General features: G+C 35.1%; 1 protein-coding gene across 15 annotated transcripts in view; it reads right to left on the minus strand.

Moving 5' to 3' along the window:
- Positions 1-4846: 4846 nt before the first annotated feature.
- Positions 4847-19911, minus strand: part of Ppip5k2 (diphosphoinositol pentakisphosphate kinase 2) — a 75851-nt gene continuing 60786 nt past the window's right edge. For 8 of the 15 annotated variants that reach the window (XM_005382200.2, XM_005382198.2, XM_005382201.2 and 5 more), the window contains 3 exons: positions 16580-16720; positions 12059-12175; positions 4847-6539 (listed from right to left, as the gene is read on the minus strand). In XM_005382200.2, the coding sequence (XP_005382257.1) occupies positions 6427-6539; positions 12059-12175; positions 16580-16720 (371 nt within the window). In that variant the 3' untranslated portion in view covers positions 4847-6426. Of the gene's footprint in view, positions 6540-12058; positions 12176-16579; positions 16721-18314; positions 18375-18410; positions 18443-19911 lie in introns of those variants that run through there. The other 7 variants (XM_005382195.2, XM_005382196.2, XM_013513003.1 and 4 more) reach the window with 2 other exon arrangements.

Genomic DNA, 19911 nt, shown 5'->3' on the forward strand with positions numbered 1-19911 from the left:
GGGGTGGCCCTGACTTTTCTTTTCCAATAGCAGTACTATTGTGTGGCTCACTTTCCCTTTCTGGCTTTTTTATCTACCCCGTGGAAAGGTGAATAAAATGATGGGACTTTCAGGAAGGTCTCTGGATGGTCAATGAAGAACTCATAATACAAAACTATGGTAGTGACAACACTTGAGACTCTCAAGTCTCGTTTTATTGTCCTGAATTTTGAGTGTGGACGTCAGAAGACAGATGAACATTTCTGCATACAGTAAAAGAGACAGACTTTAGTTATTTGTCTTCCAATTTCTTTCTTCATATCAGTGTTGCTTTTTTGATAATATAACAGTGGAATCTGCTTTCGTTATTCTGTCTTACCCTTCCCTCCTTTTCTCTTCTCAATTTTCTTTCCCTCCTTCCATCCAGACACCCACTTTTATCACTAAACTTTCTATGCACATTGACTAGCTTAAGAAAAAAATTATGGTTTTTGAAAACAGCAAAAACACTTTCAGAAGGCATATTTGCTTTTTTCTTTAAAAAAAATCATCCTTCCATATACCAAGTACTCCTGAAATATCATGTATGCAATGACCAAAAAATAGCCTGCATTCTACAGCAAGCTACATCTTTTAAGTGCTTTAAAATGGGCATTTCAGTTCTACATCCATTATTACACAGGGTTATACAATACTACATACGATATGAAATGAGTAGGCGGGAGCATATGTCCTAATTCTATTTTGTTAGTTTTTTCCTCCCCTAAAAACTGCTTCGGGAAGGACTAGATTATTTGATTTTAAAGGTTTTTTTTTTTTTTTTTTAAGGGAAAGATGATAGAATAACCTTGATTTTTTCAGGGGGAGGGGATGTCTATCAGATTGTTAGCAAGCAGGCTGTTCCCCTGACAACACAAGCATCCATAAGAGTACTGGGAGTTCTCTAGAACATCTTAGGCTACAAAAACGCTGAAATGCCACTGAAAACAGAGGCTTGGCTGACATTTGGACTACATACAACTCTTCTACAACAAAAGAATACAAATAAAACAAGACTTGTTCTTTACTTTGCAATTTACCAAATAGCATTTTATTTGATTCTGACACCAGTATAGACAGGACTACCAGGAATTTCACTTAAGATCTGTAATTGTGATGAGGAAGTCCAGAGAGTCCTGGACTTCTGCTTTTTCTTTTCCTCTTTTTCTTGCTTCTTGTCAAAATATAGAACAACAACAACAACAAAAGGGGCAGGTGTTTGAAAATGGAGAAATAATTTTCAGTACAAAATTATCTGCACATATGAAACAGAAACTACCTCCAACAAATCTAGAAGACTCTTTGACCTCAGTCACAATACATAAAATAGAACTGCCAAATGCAGTAAAGGTCAAACAGGAAGATGACTGGAGAGGATGCTGACATCTCCATCTTTCAAAGTGATTATACCAGTAGCCTTCAAAACACATGGCATACCGGGAAAAATCAGTTTCTTATCTAAAACAATGAAAATGGGATGACTGCTGACAATAGGGGATTTCCTGGACACTGTCTCATATTACAGAGTAGCGGGAAAGGCAAAATCAAAAGAGGAAATACGATCATGCACAACTTAACAATAGGGATACATTCTGAGAAATGCATCATAATGGGATTTCATTATTGTGTGAACATCAGAGTGTAGTTCTGCAAACCTACATGGTATAGGTCACTCACTCTCTGTGTGGTGTCTTGATACAATAGAGACAGAATAAACATGAGATGTATGATGCTGCTGCTGTGACACAGTATACCGTTTGCAGCAAATTTTTTATTATTGAAATAACTAGGGGTATGCTTTATGGGATGATCACAAATTACTGTGAATGTTTAAGTTTTTTCAAAAAAAATCTTATTGCAGTAAAGGCTGCACTACCAGGAACTATGGGACAAGTGTGTTTGATAAAGGGGAAGAATATGAGAGGAACTCACAGCAATGCATCTTTTAAATAAAAATTTAAACACTGTACTTTTTATTATCTCTCATTGGTCAAATGTCTATGGTAATTTCTGTCAAATAAAAAAAAATATTGCAGTGGGTCCTCACCCACCTTATTCAAAAGATCTGGCACTGGGTCTTGTAGCTTTTCCCAGAAGTCAAAATGATTGTGAAGGGTAAACATTTTCAATTGATCCAGGACACTGAATTAGCCAAGACAGTGCAAATAAGGACACTCATGAAAGAGTACTTCCAGAACTGCTTCAGAAAGTAGCAAGAAGGATGGAATGATTTGAAGGACGCTGACATCTGCATATTTCGAGATGATTACACCAGTAGCCTTCAAAATATGGCATAGCCTGAAGGAAGAAAATGTTTCTCATCTAAAACAATGGAAATGGGATGACTGCCAACAATAGAGGATTTTCGTGTTCAAAGGAAATCAAAGCAAGTGGGAATATTTCAAGGGAGATTAATGGTAATGTACCTTTTACTGTAAAAAAACTAAAACAAATATTCACCATTCTTTCTATCACACCTCATACAATAAAAACTATAGTACAGGAATCCGTACACCAGTAACATAGTTGTTTATTAATGACTGTCAGCTCAGTGTGCTTGTTTGGATCAATAGACGTGCTAGTGATGCCTTGGGCTAATCCCTGGGTGACAGGAATTTTTCAGCTCCATTATCACATGGCACATGCCCATACAGACTTGCCACATGTACACGATTCAGTCTGTAAATGAGGTAGAGGGAAGAAAGTTTACACGGGTGAGTAGCCCTGCAGCTGGGAGTCTCTGCTGTCTGGGGAGAAAATAGAAGGTTAACATTGCTCACTCAGACCCACAATCCAGTCATAAGGAACTTTATAGTAACTCAGGAAAGATTGTTTCTAACTCCACAATATGAATTCACATCAAACTTACTGCATCGAAAGATAAGAAATAATTGAGAATGATCTTGTCCAGCGTTACAATTGGGATCCGGTATGTCCCCCTAAGAGGCTCCTTGTGGTGAAGGGTTAGTTGCCATCAGGTGGGTTTGCGGAAAGTGATCAGACCACGAGTGCTTTGAGTGGATTAATCCATTGGAGTTCATAGCTGCGTGGGCTGCTAGGCAGTGAGGGCTGCTTGGAGCAAGGACAATGAAGGATGTGCCTTTGTCCTCAGCCTCTTCCTCTCTGGCTCCTTCTGTTCCCTCTGCCCCCAGCTGCCAGGAAGTGAGCAGCATTCTTCCACTGCCTCCTCAGCCATAATATTCTGTCTCACCCCTACAGCCTCACCAGCACTTGTTACTTTTGATTTCTTAACGATAGTCTTTCTTTCTGGAGTAAAACTGAATCTCAGAATTGTTTTAATTTGCATTTCTGTAATGGTCAGAAGTGTTGAACACATTTTCATGTACAATCATGCCTTGATTCATGAATGCTTGCTTGTGAACTGAAGTGTTCAACAAAATTTTGTTTCCATTTGCAAAATCCCCATTGGGGCACAAACACAACTGTGGCCATCTTCCCCAGTCATGGAATGAATTAAGCTCATTAACTCATGTAGCACCACATTTATTGGCAATTTGTACTTCTAAGGTGTCTCTTCAATTTAGTTGCCTATTTTTGATTAGGTCCTCTAGTCGGGAAAATCTAATGTCTTTTAGTTTTTTCATATATATTATAGATTGTTTTCCTAGCTCTGTAATGCTGTTGGAATTTTGTCAGATTGCATTAAGTATATATATTAATTCAACAGAACATAAATTATTTAGTTCAAAATTATAGTTAAGGCACAAGTGGAACAAAGTATAGCAAACACAGTGTTTAGATCTTGAGTGTCCTCCAAAAGCTTCATGCGTTTGGAAGCTGACTGGATCCTGGGGGCACTATACTCACCAGCGGCTCAGTCTATTGATGAGTTCATAGCTGATTGCTGGTAGGAGGGGGAGCCTAGTTAGAGGTGGGTCACTGGGAGCCTAACCCGGAAGGGTGCACCTCTCTCCCCAGCTCCTACCGTTGCACCCTGCTTCCTGGCTGCCATGATGTGAGCAACTTTCCTTGTCCTAGGCCCTTGCATCATTCTTATCCTGCCTTGGAGCTGGCCAGCCATGGACTGAACCTTCTAAAAGCTGTGAGCAAAATATACCTCTCTTCCTTTAAGTTGTGGGTGTCAGCTTTGAGACCATACTATTAGTTGAAATAAATCAGGCACGCAAGCTTAAATATCACATGGTTTCTCTTACATGAGAAACCCAAAATATAAATAAGGAGTGAAATAAAAGATAAGAAATAGGAAGATAAATCTTTTACAAAAGGGAAGAGGACTGATAGAAAAGGGGAGAGGAGATGAAGAAAGAATGAAGATGTGCTATGTAAAGGTACCAAGTCTGTACAAGGAATGTTATCATGTACTAAAAAAAATAAAAATTGAAAAAAAAAGTTGTGTGTGCTATGTCCCAGCTACTATGTCCCAGCAATAAGAAAGTGAGTAGGACACATGGGTAATATAATTAACGCGTCGTGTGCAGCGTACATTGTTGGTTACGTGTCTCCCTCTTAATATTAGAACACTGTCACAGTATCTCCCTCTTCTTCACACAATCATCTACTTTCGGACAATGATTCTTTTTTTTTTATTTTTTATTTTTTTTTGGTTTTTCTCCGGTACCGGGAACCGAACTCACGACCTTGCGCTTGCCAGGCAGGCGCTTTTGCCGCTGAGCTAAATCCCCAGCCCCTCGGACAATGATTCTTAACTAGGTGCAACTCTGCCCCTACATCCCTTCCCCAGGCATTTGGCAATATTTGGAGATATTCTGACTAGCTTTCTAGTTCGAAGCTAAATGGAAACAGATAAAAGACAGAAATAAAAATAATTTAACATTGAAATCACTGATTCTGGAAAGAAAGAATTTTATTCAGACTCACTTAAAAAACAAGTAGTTTTTTTACCCCCATAATGAGCATATTAACCACATATTCACATACAGAAAACTTAAGTACATTCAACAGTTTACAAGACATATCTTCACATAATATACATTCATGTGAAATATATGAATTTATTTAATTGTACATATTTGTGACTTTTGCATCTGGTACCTTTTAAAATCACTAATATGTAGTATGCTTATTTTCTAAAAGTCAGTTTGTATATGATGATTTAATGTTAGAGGAGCTTCTTTGAAGAATTATAATAATTGTATTCATGTAATGAAGATCTAGTACTTTTTTAAACAGAAGCTTCCAACTAAATCATTAGCAATTTAAATTATGTAGCTTGCAATGCATGGAATTCTTGCTATGTTTCACCACTTGGTTTATAGTTTAAATAATTTCAAATGGGTCACAATTATTTGTGCATTGGGGAAAAAAGCACCAAAGATAATGATTTTTTTTACATCACAGATGGATCACAATATTATAATGTCAACTTCCACTCAAAATCTAATCATTCATAAAGAGCATTTATTTCAAATGCTCATTGTTGAAGCTTTTTCAGTGAGATCAACTGATACACTGGACATAAGAATGGAAATGGTAAAACAGATGGTATACATAGTAAGTACTTACTAATGTAATAGAATTCAGCGTAACATTGACAATTTCTGTTTTTCAGCTGAGTTCCTTAGAGCTAAAAAGGAGTCTGAAAATAAATGTAATCACGTATAAACTTGTTAGCTGTATCTCTTAGAAAGAAACTCCAAAGGTACCTTTCTGGCCATATTTAAATGAAAAATTTCTTAAAACAAAGCACCTCCTGTGGTAAGGAAATATATAAAGAAAATATTTTCTACAAATTAATATACAAATTTATGTGCATAAAGGTATAGTTCTCCCAACTGTATATGTAATATTTTAAATAATATACAATAAAAAATTTAAAGCACAGACTGAAAAAAATAATTCATGTGCTGATGTTCCAGTTATTAGATATTGCAGCATATGTGTCACTGTAATGATTAAGACAAATCTTCTCATGTAAGCAGTCAGTGAGATTTCTTTGGAAATATACTTTTTAAAAAGTTCCCAATATGTAACCTTGCCAGTCAAATTGCAACCTAAGCTAGAGGTTTTTACAGCTAGGAAGCAGTCTCATGAAAACACACTGTGTACAGCCTCAGACTCTGAACTTTGGTACAGGCCAGCGAGATTTTTATGTTCTTTTTCCTTACTACAGCCTCATACTGACAACGAACATCATATTGACAACGAACAGACCTTCATCGCAAATTTTGCTACTCACAGAAGGCAACAACATTATTTTAAACATTTCCAGATCATGACAAAGTTCTTCACCTCAATACAAACAAAAATTCTCTACATTTAAAAACATTTTTAAGTGAACACAAGGATGTCTAAGGAGAAACATAAATTACTTGCTCTGACAGCTTTCAGCCAAGTTTATGTCTTTTTCTACTGAACAAGTGATTTCCCTAAGTATGAGAAGTTACAATTTCTGCTAGGAAGACTTCATCATTTCTTTTTCCCGGTGGGTTTTTTGTGTTCATGCACTTCTGTCTTGCTAGGAATGCTCTTTTTTCGAGACGAGGTATTAGGAGCAAGTGTATTAGAAGGTCCACTGGGAGCTAGACATACACACAAAAAAAACCACTTGCTTAGATTTACAGGAAACCCCAAATCAAACAATACTGCTGAGTGACAGAACAGTTCCTGCTAAAACTGTGATGTACATTGAACACTATAAACATTTAATACACTATTTTTAACTTTTTAGAATTCAACACAAATACAGAAAAATGATGACAATGGGTTGTATTCACAAAATAAATTTCTCATTTCCCTCTCCATTCTTCCTGGAAAACTAATTTATTTCCATCATTTTTAACTACTATCCACTATGCAAATGGCTTTGAGAGTTGTACCTGTGGCTTAGGTCTTTTCCCTCAGCTCAAGTTATGTATATCCAACTGCTTACTGGAAACCTACAGAAACCTAACAGGAAATCAGTCCAACATGCTTACACCTGAATTCTTCATTTTCTGTGTTAACATCTATTTTCTCTAATATCTTTCCTCTCATCACTATCTAAAAAGCTAGAAGGTTAGAGAACTAGAAGCATTCTTAATTTAAGGCTCATTCTTGCATATCTGAACCAACACTAAGGCCTTGGGCATTATAAAAACAGCTTCCTAGGTGGAGTTATATTCCTCTTACTGTGGGTAGGTATGTTCCTGTCAAATCAAAGTTCTGCAGAAAACAAGCATATACTTCCCCAGATATAAAGAACAATTACCTAAACACACTGAAGGATGAAAAAATTCAGTTACTGGAAAAGAATCAACACTTGTAAGAAGGGAATAACACTGGGTGAATTTCCCTTTTAATAACTTTTACTTAATAACAGGTCCCATTCTGTACCCTGTAAAATGGCTAAAACTCCAACATAAAAGCCAATCTTACTATCATGAAAAGCCACACAATAAGATTTGGGGCAGACAACAAATATAGGGGACAGAAAATGCAGCAAAAAATCCTAGGAAGGGAGAGACTGCAATTCCGTCAATAAACCTTGATCAGTATGACATGAACAGAGCTTATCCAAGCAGCACAGATAAAGCTATGAGAAATGAACCGAAATTTGAGATGTTCATTGCTTCAAGGGACAGTGTTGCAATTGGAGTTCAGCTACCACTAAATCTTTGCTTTAGAAACAAATAACCAACATTCTTGGGAGGAATGTAAGTGAAATAACAGAATCCAAAGTTTCTACAACTTATCATTTATGATGTCTAGGATATAATCCAAAATTACTCAATATACTAAGAAACAAGAAAACAGCTTTCTGGTCAAGAATGGACAAAATGACAGAGACTAATCCTGAGGTGAGCAATTAACAGAAAGATTTTTAAGACAGCAATTTTAACTAAATCCTAGCATTAAGGAAAGTATGGTTATAATGAATTGAAAAGGTAAAAGTCTCAAAAAAAAAAACTAAAGAAAAATCAAATAGAATATTTTAAGCTAAAAAATAGATAAAATATCTGAAATAAGAACTGGCTGGATTTAATAGAAAATGAGCAGCAGGTAAAAGAAACACTAATCAAGAATATACAAAACAAAACAAGAAAGAAAATATGAAAAAAAAGACCTAAGCATCCTATAAACTGCTAAAAACCAATGATAAAAAGAAAACATTGAAAGCATGCATAGAAAAATAGAGAACTGCCTAAACAGGAACAATTCAAATTAACAAAGACTTCTCACTGCTATCAGTGGGAACTGGGGGACAATGGAACAACAGCCTTAAACTGATGAAAGAAAAAACTTTACTCAGAATCCTCTATCCCAGAAAACTACCTTGGGAAAAAATTCAGATAAAGACATTTTTCAGCATGAAAAAAATGAATAGAACATATTGCTGGCAGGCCTGTTATATTAAAAATGCTAAAGAGCTGCAGGCTAAAGGCAAATGAAACCAGACAGAAACAGACTTCAAGGAGGAGAACAAAGGAAGGAAGGGAGGAAGGAAGGGGCACCAAAAATGGCAAATATGTAGATAAATATGACTTTTTTCTTCTCTCAATTTCTTTAAAATAAATGGGACTATTTAAGGAAAATATAACACTACATTACAGTGTGTATAATATATGTGAAAATCACATACACATGGATATCTATATGTAAAGGGTGAAAGGAGAAAGTAAATGAACTTCTATAGTTACAATCGTTCTAAAATGATGCAAAATTAACCCTAAGGTAGACTGTGAAATGTTAAAATATGTATTTAGAACCACCAATAAAAGAATAATGTAAAAAATATAGTGGTACTTTAGTTCACAAATGCTTTTGGTTGCAAAGAAGCATTTGGTAAAATTTTGTTTTTGTTTGCAAACTCTGCATTGGGTGACAAATACAAATGCAGCCATCTTTCCCACACAAACACAAACATGGCCATCTTTTCCAAAATTGCTGAACAAATTAAGTTTGTGAACCAAGATACCACTGTATATCGCAGAAAGTCAAAAGATAAATTAAAATGAAATTCTAAAAATGTTGAATATAAAATAAAGCAGGAAAGAATAAAGGAATAATTACAATGAATAAACAGAAAACGTAACAAAATAGAAGACTTATCAATAATTACATTAAATGTTAAAGGCCTATATACATTACAACTATAAGGCAGATGTTTTTAGAATGACTTATTTAAAATATCAAATATATGTTGTCTACCAAAATAGGTTATCTAGACAGTACTGTCTACTTAATCTGGACTAGTTATAATCACCTCTTAAAATAAGTTTTAAGGCAAAATATTACTAGAAATCGAAGACAAATTTCATGATAATAACTTAAGACACTAGGATGAACTAACAATCACATATTTATAAACCTAATAATAGACCTCCGAAAAACACAAGGCAAAATTTACCAAATTAAAAGAAAAACTAGACAATTTTGCAATCATGAGCAGACATTGCTCTTAACATACCTGATAAATTGCCCAGACTGCCTTCCTGCTTCTATATCCCATCAAGACAGAAGATCTGAACATTAACTATCTTAATGTAATACATAATAAAATGATCCACTATAGAACAGCCATTTTAAAGTGAATTTGCAGTCAAGTTAATCCAAATATTAAGCCCTAAAGTGAGTCTCACACTTAAAAGACCAAAACAGTGCATGCTTTGTAACTAATAAAATTAAATAAGAAATTGGTAATAAAATATCTTTAAAAACCCCAAATAATTAGAATAACTCTTCTTAAAACTCCTCAAATCAATGAAGAAATAATAAGGTAAACTAATAAATATTTTTAACTATGTGATAATGAAAATATACAAAACAACTTTTGTGTGATGCCATTAAAATTCTCAGGGGAAACTTATAGTTTCAAATGTATATATAGTAAGAGAAGAAATATGTAACAACCAATGACCTAACAAAACTGTGAGTAGAGGATCAGAATAAACCCAATCTAGCTAGACAGAAGAAAATTAAAAGATAAAACATTACTTAAGTTTAAAATAGACAAAAAAAAAACCCTCAATGAGATGAAGGCAGTACTTTGAAAAGGCCAACACTATCAATAAATTTCTAGTAAGAATGATCAAATACAGAACATAAAGTATTATTATCAAGAATAATAGAGGTTATTACTGCATTCATTGAAATGATCATAAAGAAACAATTTAGACAAAAAGAACAAATTTCTTGAAAAACAGAAATTACCAAAACTGCCACAAAAAGGAAACAGTTCTATCAAATATTTAAAGAAATAACAACCTACAAAAATGTGTTCAGAAAATACAACCAGAGAATATACTTCAGAAATCATTTTATGAAGATAGCATAACTCTGATAACAAAACTCGAAAAGGACCTTACAAAAAAAGAAAACTACAGATCAACCTCCTTCACAAACACAGATACAAAAACCCTCAACACTGAACTGAGTATAGTTCATTTTTGTGGCAATTTTGGGATGTTTTTGGGCATCATATATCTCTACCAAGTAAGATTCATTTCAGGGATGCAAGGTTGGCTGAACATTTAAAAAGTCAAATATAATACAGAAAACACTACATTAATTGTGTTACTTAAAAATGTCTATGAAGAACTGAATATGTTATGTTTAATACAGAGAGAACAACAATGTACTGTGATTCAAAAAACATTCCAACCCTAGGTCTGCTGACACTGTGTGGACTGGGACAAATCATAACCTTTCCACTGCTTTCTTATCTGTAATGCACATAAAAATGGTATTAACATCTGTAGCAAAAGGAACTATACAAATGTTAGTCATGTGTTGTCTATGGAATGCATCAAATGTTAAATTTAGGATATAGTATCTTTAATTCCATAGCATTATACCTGATCAGTTAGAATGCATAAGATTCAAATCTACTTAAGATACTGACCCTGATTTATAATGCCTGGTAATCTGATTGAGCTATAATCAGGTAGACTAGGACAAATAAGTAGTATAGAGTATCACTAAAGTTTTTGTTTTGATAATCAAAAAAATATATTATCAATGGATGTGGTTGGGTTAGGTCTGGAAGAATGAGAATGAAGCAAGATTTTAGGAAAAAAATATGGCATGGGTACTAAGATTTATTTAGGCAGAAAAGTTTGGCTACAGTCAAACAATAGAAGCTACCATTTAGTGAGTTTTACAATGTGTGCCAAGGACTTTATATACATTGTTGCATTAATCTCTGACAACTTTATAAAGCAGGTATTACTGCCTTGATTTTATGACTATGGCACTAAGGATTAGTGAAGTTAAGTAACTAACCCACAGTCATACAGCTAATAAGGAGCACAGCTTCGATTCTAATGCAGGCCCTGGTAACTGACTCCCAAGCACAGACTCTTCATTAAAAGAATATGTGAAAGCACTGAAAGGTAGAAAAGAATAAAGGTACTTCCACGAAGGTTGCAGTGAAAGCATTAAAAATATATGGAATTCTCTGAGGAAAAAATACACCATAAGAAAAAATGAAAATTGTTAGAATATCCCTATCTGGGATAGGAAAGTAAAAAGAAGAAGGATCATTAAACAAGAAAATAGAAAAATCAGAGAAATGGGGAGAAGAACAAGATAGAATAATACCATGGAAGTCAAGCTAAGAGAGCAATTCAGAAACAGTGACGCCATAATCAAATGTGGCGAGTTGTTAAAATAGAAAAATGCTGATAAAACACTGGTAGTCAGATCATCAGACTAAGAATGGAGAAATAAAAATACTTCAGGACATAAAAAAGTGCATACAGAATGATGGCTTAGGCTCAAAGATCAAGAAAAGGAAAAAAGAGTCCATAAACTAGTTCAGGGAAAAGTTTGAGTACAAAATATGTTTTATTAAACTATAATGATATAGTTTTATTTGACATATAGATGGAAGGGTAAGGGGAAACAACCAATAAAAACAAAAAAAAGGAAGGGAAAACAACAGAGACAAAAACGTATATAAATAGGCTACATTAATACATTTTGGACTCTTAGGATTATTACTTTAAAAATACTAGAGAGTGCAATCACCCTACTGAAAAATAGATTTCACATTTAGAAGTAAATGATTATCACTTCTAAACTGCTGTGCAGAATCCATGAACTTGGACACATCCCTAACCTGGCTTGCTGCTTGCTTTCGTGCTCTTTAAGGTAGCTGGTGGCGTTGGGAGGATCTTTGCAGGTGTGTAAGTATTTAAAGACACTTTTCTTCTCATTAGTGGACTGGAACGTGAGGCTGAAACAAAAAACAAACAAACAAGGTAATTTAATACTTTCCTGGGAACTCCGTGTTAACATTATAGAAAATTTCTTATGGCATAATTTACTGAACTCTAAAATCTGCAATAGTAGAAAACAGACAAAGAAAGGTCTGCAGACTAAATTCAGCAAAACCATCTTTCTTACAAAAAGGCAGTTCTCCCATGGTCTTACCTAAGCAAACATGTTGTTTACATTCTAAGTCATAGGCATTTTAACCATGCATACCAGAGGAATGCTGGCAGGAATAGAGAAACAGGCTTAATTTTGTCCTCCGCTAATAAGCAATAGACGGCAGAGTGACAGTATAGAGAATCAGTCGGTTTGAACACAAGGAGTGCTCCTAAGAACTGGAGACTCAAGGGTGATTCACCAACCAAGAGAATAATTTACTAAACTATCATATTTAAGAATAAACTAACCAGATTACAAATGGTGATGTAAGTCAGATACATTCCTGTATTACCCTACTGAGGTTTTAAAGCTCTCTCAGCTCCACTTTGTAATGGAGGCGGGGAGGCTGACAGGTGCTGATGGGAAAGGATGGAGTCCTCGGGAGGACAGGCGGAAGAAGGGAGGCGAGTAGATGGGGAATCACTGGTCTGAGCTTCTGTGTTCTAAACAAAGGGAGGTAAGGGATTACAAAGCCAGCTGGCAACTCTGCAGTTTGGAGGGCGGTCCTGACAGCAGTACCCAGTGTGCTTTTAAAAATCAAGATGTGGGTCGGTTACAGTAAAATGTGCCTCAGAGGTGGATACCTACACTGAGAATATAAATGTCACTGCAACAAAAAAAGGTGCTGGTGATAAAAAAGTTCCTAAAACATCAAATGAAACATATTATGACTTCTTCCTGCTCACGAACTTTTCTTTAACACCTGTCACTAAAATCTTAATTAATATTCCTATTCTTTTCCCTTAAATCTGATATTGTCACTGACCCATTTGACTTAATTTTTAGTTACCATAAAATTTTATGAGTTTTATGAATTTCCTAGGTGAGTTAAAAATCTCTTTGAACATTATAGGATTGACAATGTCTTTCCCCTTCTTATAAATACCACAAAATCAATGCATTCCCTCCAGGTATATGAAGCTGCTTGCTTGGAAACTCAGAGAATTAAATGTAAACAATAGTAATATACTTTAGTAAGTAGTAAACATAAAATTCCACTATAAAATGTAAGATTCAGACACTTGTTTTGTAACTGGTACGATATTTTCTTTGATACTCAAAAAGAAGGAAAAACCTTAAAACCTTAGAAGACCTGGATTTTAGTTCCGTTTAATCACACATTAATTGATTGCCCGTAACTATGTTTTAGGTCCCCCATGAACAGTGGACTTTTCCAAATGAACTCTCAAATAAGATGGGCTATGACAGAGACTCTGGACGGAGCAGTCACAGGACACACTGGCCCTAACCACTTCCCACTCTCTCCCTCCTCCTGGATCTCCAAAGGTCCTGGGGAATACCACCTAAAGAAGAATGAACTAGATTATCTCTAAAGCTCATGCAGTTCAATGAACTGCATTAAATAATTTACTTTCTCATGTTGTAACAACCAATAGAATGACATTTTAAGAGTTAGAGAGACTTGGGTATAAATTTGCACCCATGCCACAGAGAGGAACTAAATAAGAACACTGGAAATCCTATGAGCTAAATACAAAAAGAAGCTGCCCTAAAATGATAGTACCCTGGAATAAGTTATAGAAGAACTCCACAAGAGTTCAACAAATCAAAACTGGGATTATATTAAATTAAAATCAATATTAAATTGAAAAGCTTCTGCACAGCAAGATAAACAGAGTAGAGACAACCTTCAGAATGGGAAATTTGTTTTCGTTAGCTACTTTTAAAAGAGAGGACTAGTTGTCAGGCGTGGTAGTGCACGCCCGTAATCCTAGCACTTGGGAGCCTGAGGCAGGAGGATTGCTGCAAATTTTAAAAAAGACTGAGCTACACAGTGAGTCCAAGGCTAATCTGAAATACATAGCAAGACCATGTCTCACAAACAAAACAAAACAGAACAAAATAAAACAAGGGCCAGGGGTATAGCTCAGCAGCACAGTGCCTGCCTGGTAAGTGTGAGGTTCTGAGTTCAATTCCCAATGCCAAAAAACAAAAACAAAATAAAACAAGATAGAGGACTAATGTGTAGATAGAGGACTATCTAAAGAACTAAAGAAAATAACTGGATCCCCCTAAAACAAATGACCCAAACAAACTGCGGGGGAAATGAAATAAATAAACACCTCTCAAAAGAAGAAGCATAAATGGTCACGAAGAATATGAAAATATGCTGAACATCTTTAGTCATTAAAGAAATATAAATCAAAACAACCCTGAGATTCTATCTTAACCCAGTAAGAATGGCTATCATCTAGAACACAAAAAACAGATGCTGGTGGGGAGAATGGGAGGGAGAAGAAACCCCACACTGTAGGTGGGAATGCAAACTAGTACAAGACTACGGAGAAAACTGTGGAGGGTCCTCAAGAAACTAAAAAGAGAAACTCCATTTGACCCACGTATACCTCTCTTGGGTATTTTCTCTGAAGAAGGAAAGAAATCACACTGTAGAGATACATGTATGTCCACGTTTATAGCAGAGCAATCCACAACTGTTAAACTACGGAAGCAGTCTAGATGTCCAACAGCAGACCAGTGGACAAAACAGATGGGATACATTTACAAAACGGAGTATTATTCAGCCATAAAGAAAAATACACCGAAGCCATTTGTAGGAAAATGGGTGGAACTTGGGATCATGAAGTGAGGCAAGATGCAGATAGTCACTTACCACACGGGTTCTCTCATACAAAACCCCAAAGTATGAGTAAAGACTGAAAAAAGGAGAGACAGTAGGAATTAGAGAGAGAAACTTCTTTGGCAAGGGAAGGGGAACAGAAGAGGCGAAGTAAAGAGCGGGAGGACAGAGTATGGGAAATGACCAGAACACTGCACAGATGTGCCAATTCCCCAAACGAACGTAAGTATGTATCACAAACACACGCCAACTTAATCAAAGTTTTTGTGGATATTCCACTACAGTTCTCTTTTCAAAAGAAACAGATGCCATTACTGTTGCTTTAAGTCACTCCCTGCAAACCCTCTAAAATTAGCAGGCAGGATATCTACCGCAAGCCTTTAATTTCTTACTAGAATCTTCCTCCAGACTCTATGATTTCACATCCTTACCTCAGGAAAGCAGAGAAAGGGAAAATGAGTGAACTTGAATTTCTTTAGCTTGTCTATTCTGAGGGGGCAGCACTGCCTATTAGCGCCCATTATTATTTATACTTACTAAACAAGAGAGAACTTTCAATTTCCTGACTTTGACTTTGTAATTATTATTTCACTTATTTTCAAAGCTCAGAATGAGACACATTCATGCAAAAGGTATGAAATTAAAATCTTCCAAAAGCCGTTTCTAAGAGAAAACTAATGGATTTTAAAATACACACATCAAGATACTTCTCCATTACAATTAATGATTGAAATCTGATCTTAACTAGCAGACACATAAAAAAAGGGACAGGTCATTATGTTCTAGAGACACAGGGGGACTATTAGGATAGAACACAATATGAATAAACTCTAGAATTATTCAAAGAGAGAGAATAACAGCAAGACATAAACGTGGCCTTCATCCCAACAACTGTGATACCTCACTTTGTTCTTTGAAAAAATATATTTACAGTACCTCAGAAAATGGAGAATGGTATACAAATAAAGTGTGTCACTTTTTGAAGGTACAACCTGATGAAATATTCTTATTGCTAAGTAAAGCACAAAATTTGAAAATTTGCTCTCTAATTAAGGGCTCCTTCTGACTACTCACCAAAAGTGGTGAGGGAACAGGCACATGTGTGTATGTGTTACTTAACGTACAGTGATCATTTTGTAAATTATTTTAAAAGGTCATTATAAAATACTATACAATAATCTGAGATTTTCTACAAATATAGCTTTTAAAAAGTGTACGACTATATTATACTGATGACTTCTATTGATGGGTATTACACTTTCCCTTTTTAAAACAAGGTCTTGGTATGTTGTTCAGGCTGGCCTTGAACTCACAGCAATCCTCCTGCCCCAACCTCCTGAGTGCTGGGATTATAGGTATGTACCACCATGCCTGGTGACTAGCCTTTCCCTGTTGCAAGAAAAAGATTTTGGGGAAAGAATCAAGAAAAGTGGTATACTGCATATTACACCAAAGAATTATTAATAATGTCCTTTTACATTCTATTTTCCTCCTAAAATCCTATTCATCACTACTACTTGAGTTTATATTTTTCAAATTCATGTTCTATTTAGATAATATCTACTGAAATAAACATTAAGTAATAAGGGTAAAGGTAAAAATTCCTACAAATTTCAGGGGTCTTCCATGGAACTTCACTGGATGGAAAAGCAATGGAAGCCAGAAATTCATCCACCTGCTTTAAAGATAGGGCATTGTGAAGAGTTTCTAGAGGACAAATGGATGGCACCATGGAGTACAACTCAAAGCCTGTAAGAGAGAGAAAAAAAGAACAGTGAAAAAGTAAAGTTGGATATTTTAAAAATCAGTAATTAAAAAGGAAGCTGATCATTGCTTAGAACTGGAAGTTTAGGTCTTTTCAATCTATCACATGCAAACATACAAGATCTCTCAAGTCATGACACCAGATGCTATGCAATATGGAATTGAAACGAGATGTGACAAAGATTTCATTTTAAATATAATCACACAGTACAACATGCACAGTTTCTGTCTATACTGGTAGAATGTAAGCATAAGCTTTAAAGAATGAAACCTAGGGGGAAAAAAGAAAAAAAATTTCAGTTTTTGTTTTTAAAACTCAGGTATATTCAAAGATGAATAAATTGATGCTATAATGTGTCCCTGATGTCAGGATACTAAAGGTAGTTCGTTAGAAAACAATTATGTAATTATTTGTGAAGTGTGATTTTACACTTTTCTAGGCATGCCAACGCTGGCACTACTCTTTGATGTGATCCTAAAGTAACATTCCTTCACTTCTGCTGGAATTAAAATTCTGAAACATGTTTCACCTACCTTTACTGAATTAACACCAATGACTCTACTATTGGAACTCACTGGGTGAGTAAATTTAGGCCAAGGAAAAAGGTGATACAAACTACAAATACGTTCATATTTACCAATGGCACAGAAATACAAAAATTTCATGAAACAGTCATGCAGCTATGTATTAATACCAGCAGTGCAACAAAAGCGCTTAAACACACAGTCATTTCTTTTAAACAAATAGGGTACAGATTACTCACTTTACAAAAAGATTTTCTATTTATTTAAGATTTATTCAATGGAATGGCTTTTAAAATTGCTTTCATGTACTGCTAAAATTATAGGTCTTTCTGTACCTACTTTTTCAATAACTCAAACTGATTCTCCTTCAAAAAATACTTTCAATGCTTAAATTAAATTTATGTAAACATCCAACACCATGAATTAAAAAGTTAAACTGAATTCAACTGTAAAATAGCTTCTTTACTACAGAAGGCATGCACTCATTTTAAAATTTTAGGTTCTTTTACTTAATTTGGAAGGAAATATTGACCCCAAAACTTGGAATTCTCAGGAGGAATGGGGAATTGCATTGGTTAAAAGGGAATCTGATCTTCCTATGACAATAACCAAGGCCTTAGAAAATGGGTATGCTTGACTTTCGGTACAAACGAAAGCATGACAGAACATTACACATACTTAAAAATAAAACTGTAACACCATGATAGCAGCTAAAATACCCAGTTTTTAGAAAGAAATTAGGCTTGCACAACTGTTACTTTTTTTAAAAAGTACAAGATTCATGCAAATCAGTGCAAACCCTTTCTTTGCATGACACTAAACAGAATGTATTTTTTTTTTCTTTCCTCCAATGTTTATAGGGCTTTTGTAAAAGCTATTTTCTTTCATTTGCCTGCTAGATTGTATAACAAGCAAATGACAGTAGAATCAAGCTCCTTGGGACATTTTTCCCATTTATCTTTAGGAAGCTTTTCTTTTAATGTACAACGAAAGGGTTAGCACAGCAACTTCAAAAGCCACCCTGCTGATATGCTGAGAAGCTATGAAAACATACCACTGGAGCCTAGAAATTCCACAGAGGAAACGGACCAGCACCTATAGAGGTGGAGGCGTTCTGCACAGAGGCCCAGAAAATAAGGTAAAGCACTGTCAGAAGATACTTGTTTCACCATGCTCCTTGAACTAAAGAGGAAGGAAGGCTAAGTCCACGGCATGTGTGAAAGGTGAAAATCACATGAAAGTTAGGGGAAATAAAAAGTAAGAGGAAGAGTCAAATGACAGTGGAGAGAACAGATAAGACAACACAGCATAAAAAAGAAAAAAGGGAAATCTTGAAAGCCCAAAAGAAATATTTCTAGAACTGAAAGAAATACATTTCATGTGCATTAAACTGTGTAATGTGCGGAAAAGCCACATTTTCTTAAAAAGTCTAAATCAGATGAATATATAATTACTCTATTTTCAGTTAAGTTTATCAAAACATTATTATTACTTTTTATCTTCAGTAAACACAGAGTTCTCCTAGGTAAAACCTGTAACCCTAGCTTTAAATACATAAGCATTTGGAACACAAACTGTAGTCTTAAACCTGCATCATATCTTCTTAGAATTTTGTGACCTCTGCATTCTCTGCGACTTCTGTTTGTCTTCTAAGAGGTTCTTACTCATATGATAGCTTTAGAAGCTGCAGCCGTATCAAAGTGTGCATCTTTTTCTTCAAAAAGTAGCATTTAAAGAGCTACAATGGATGGAAAGCACATGAAGCTTTAAGATTAAATTTTCACTTGTTGAGGATGAGATCTTTCCACCTTTAAGAAATATTAGTGTACTGTTATTGAGATGTGGGGTTAAAGGATCCGAAGGGAGAGAATGACCATAAACTTGTGTTGAATCCTAAAGCTTCACAAAAGCTTGAGTATTTTTAAAGCTATCTGTAGTTAAAAGTAAGAGTTTAAAAAAAAAAAAAAGTACGTTGATTCCAAATAAAAGCCAAAACTCACAGGTTTAAAAAAAGTTGGTGCTAAAGTATTTTAAAATGATCAGGAAATATTCTCTCATCCCATGAGATTGACCTTTAAAGTAAAAAGATGTAACCCTGCAACAATTCAGCTTATAAATAATCCTCACAAAATTTTTTTCAGCCTCCAAACTGTAACTGAATTGTGTTTCTAAATTTTAACTTAAATCTTCCCATCAGGAAGCTCCACATCCTGCGAAAAAAAGAAGTGGCACTAAGAGGAACTGGTTGCTTGGTAATGGCAAATCAGGCTGCTACAGGAGGACAAAGTGAGCGCTGACAGTGTTCAGAGTGCTCCAGACCAAGTCAAGTTTTGCTTAGACCGAGAGTCAGGGATAAATAATGTTACACAGTGAAATCTGCATCATCTGGTTTCCAAGAACTGTTCAAGACACTTTTCATTTCACTATTTAGAATGGGTCGTTTTGTGTTTTTGTTACATATCTCAATTAAATAACGGTGTGATCAGAAAAGGAAGCAGGAAGAAAAACATTAAAATTATTAAGAAGAAATTAAACAATAGTAATTGTTGAATTTAAAAAATGTGTCTACTGATCACTTGAGAAGGTAGAATTTTCAGGTATTAATTTAGGATTAAAACTCATCATCATTGTGGTCATTTAAAAGTTTGACA

The sequence above is a fragment of the Chinchilla lanigera genome, unplaced genomic scaffold, assembly GCF_000276665.1.
Source record: "Chinchilla lanigera isolate Chin_1 unplaced genomic scaffold, ChiLan1.0 scaffold00017, whole genome shotgun sequence".
In the NCBI taxonomy this organism is placed as follows: domain Eukaryota; kingdom Metazoa; phylum Chordata; class Mammalia; order Rodentia; family Chinchillidae; genus Chinchilla; species Chinchilla lanigera.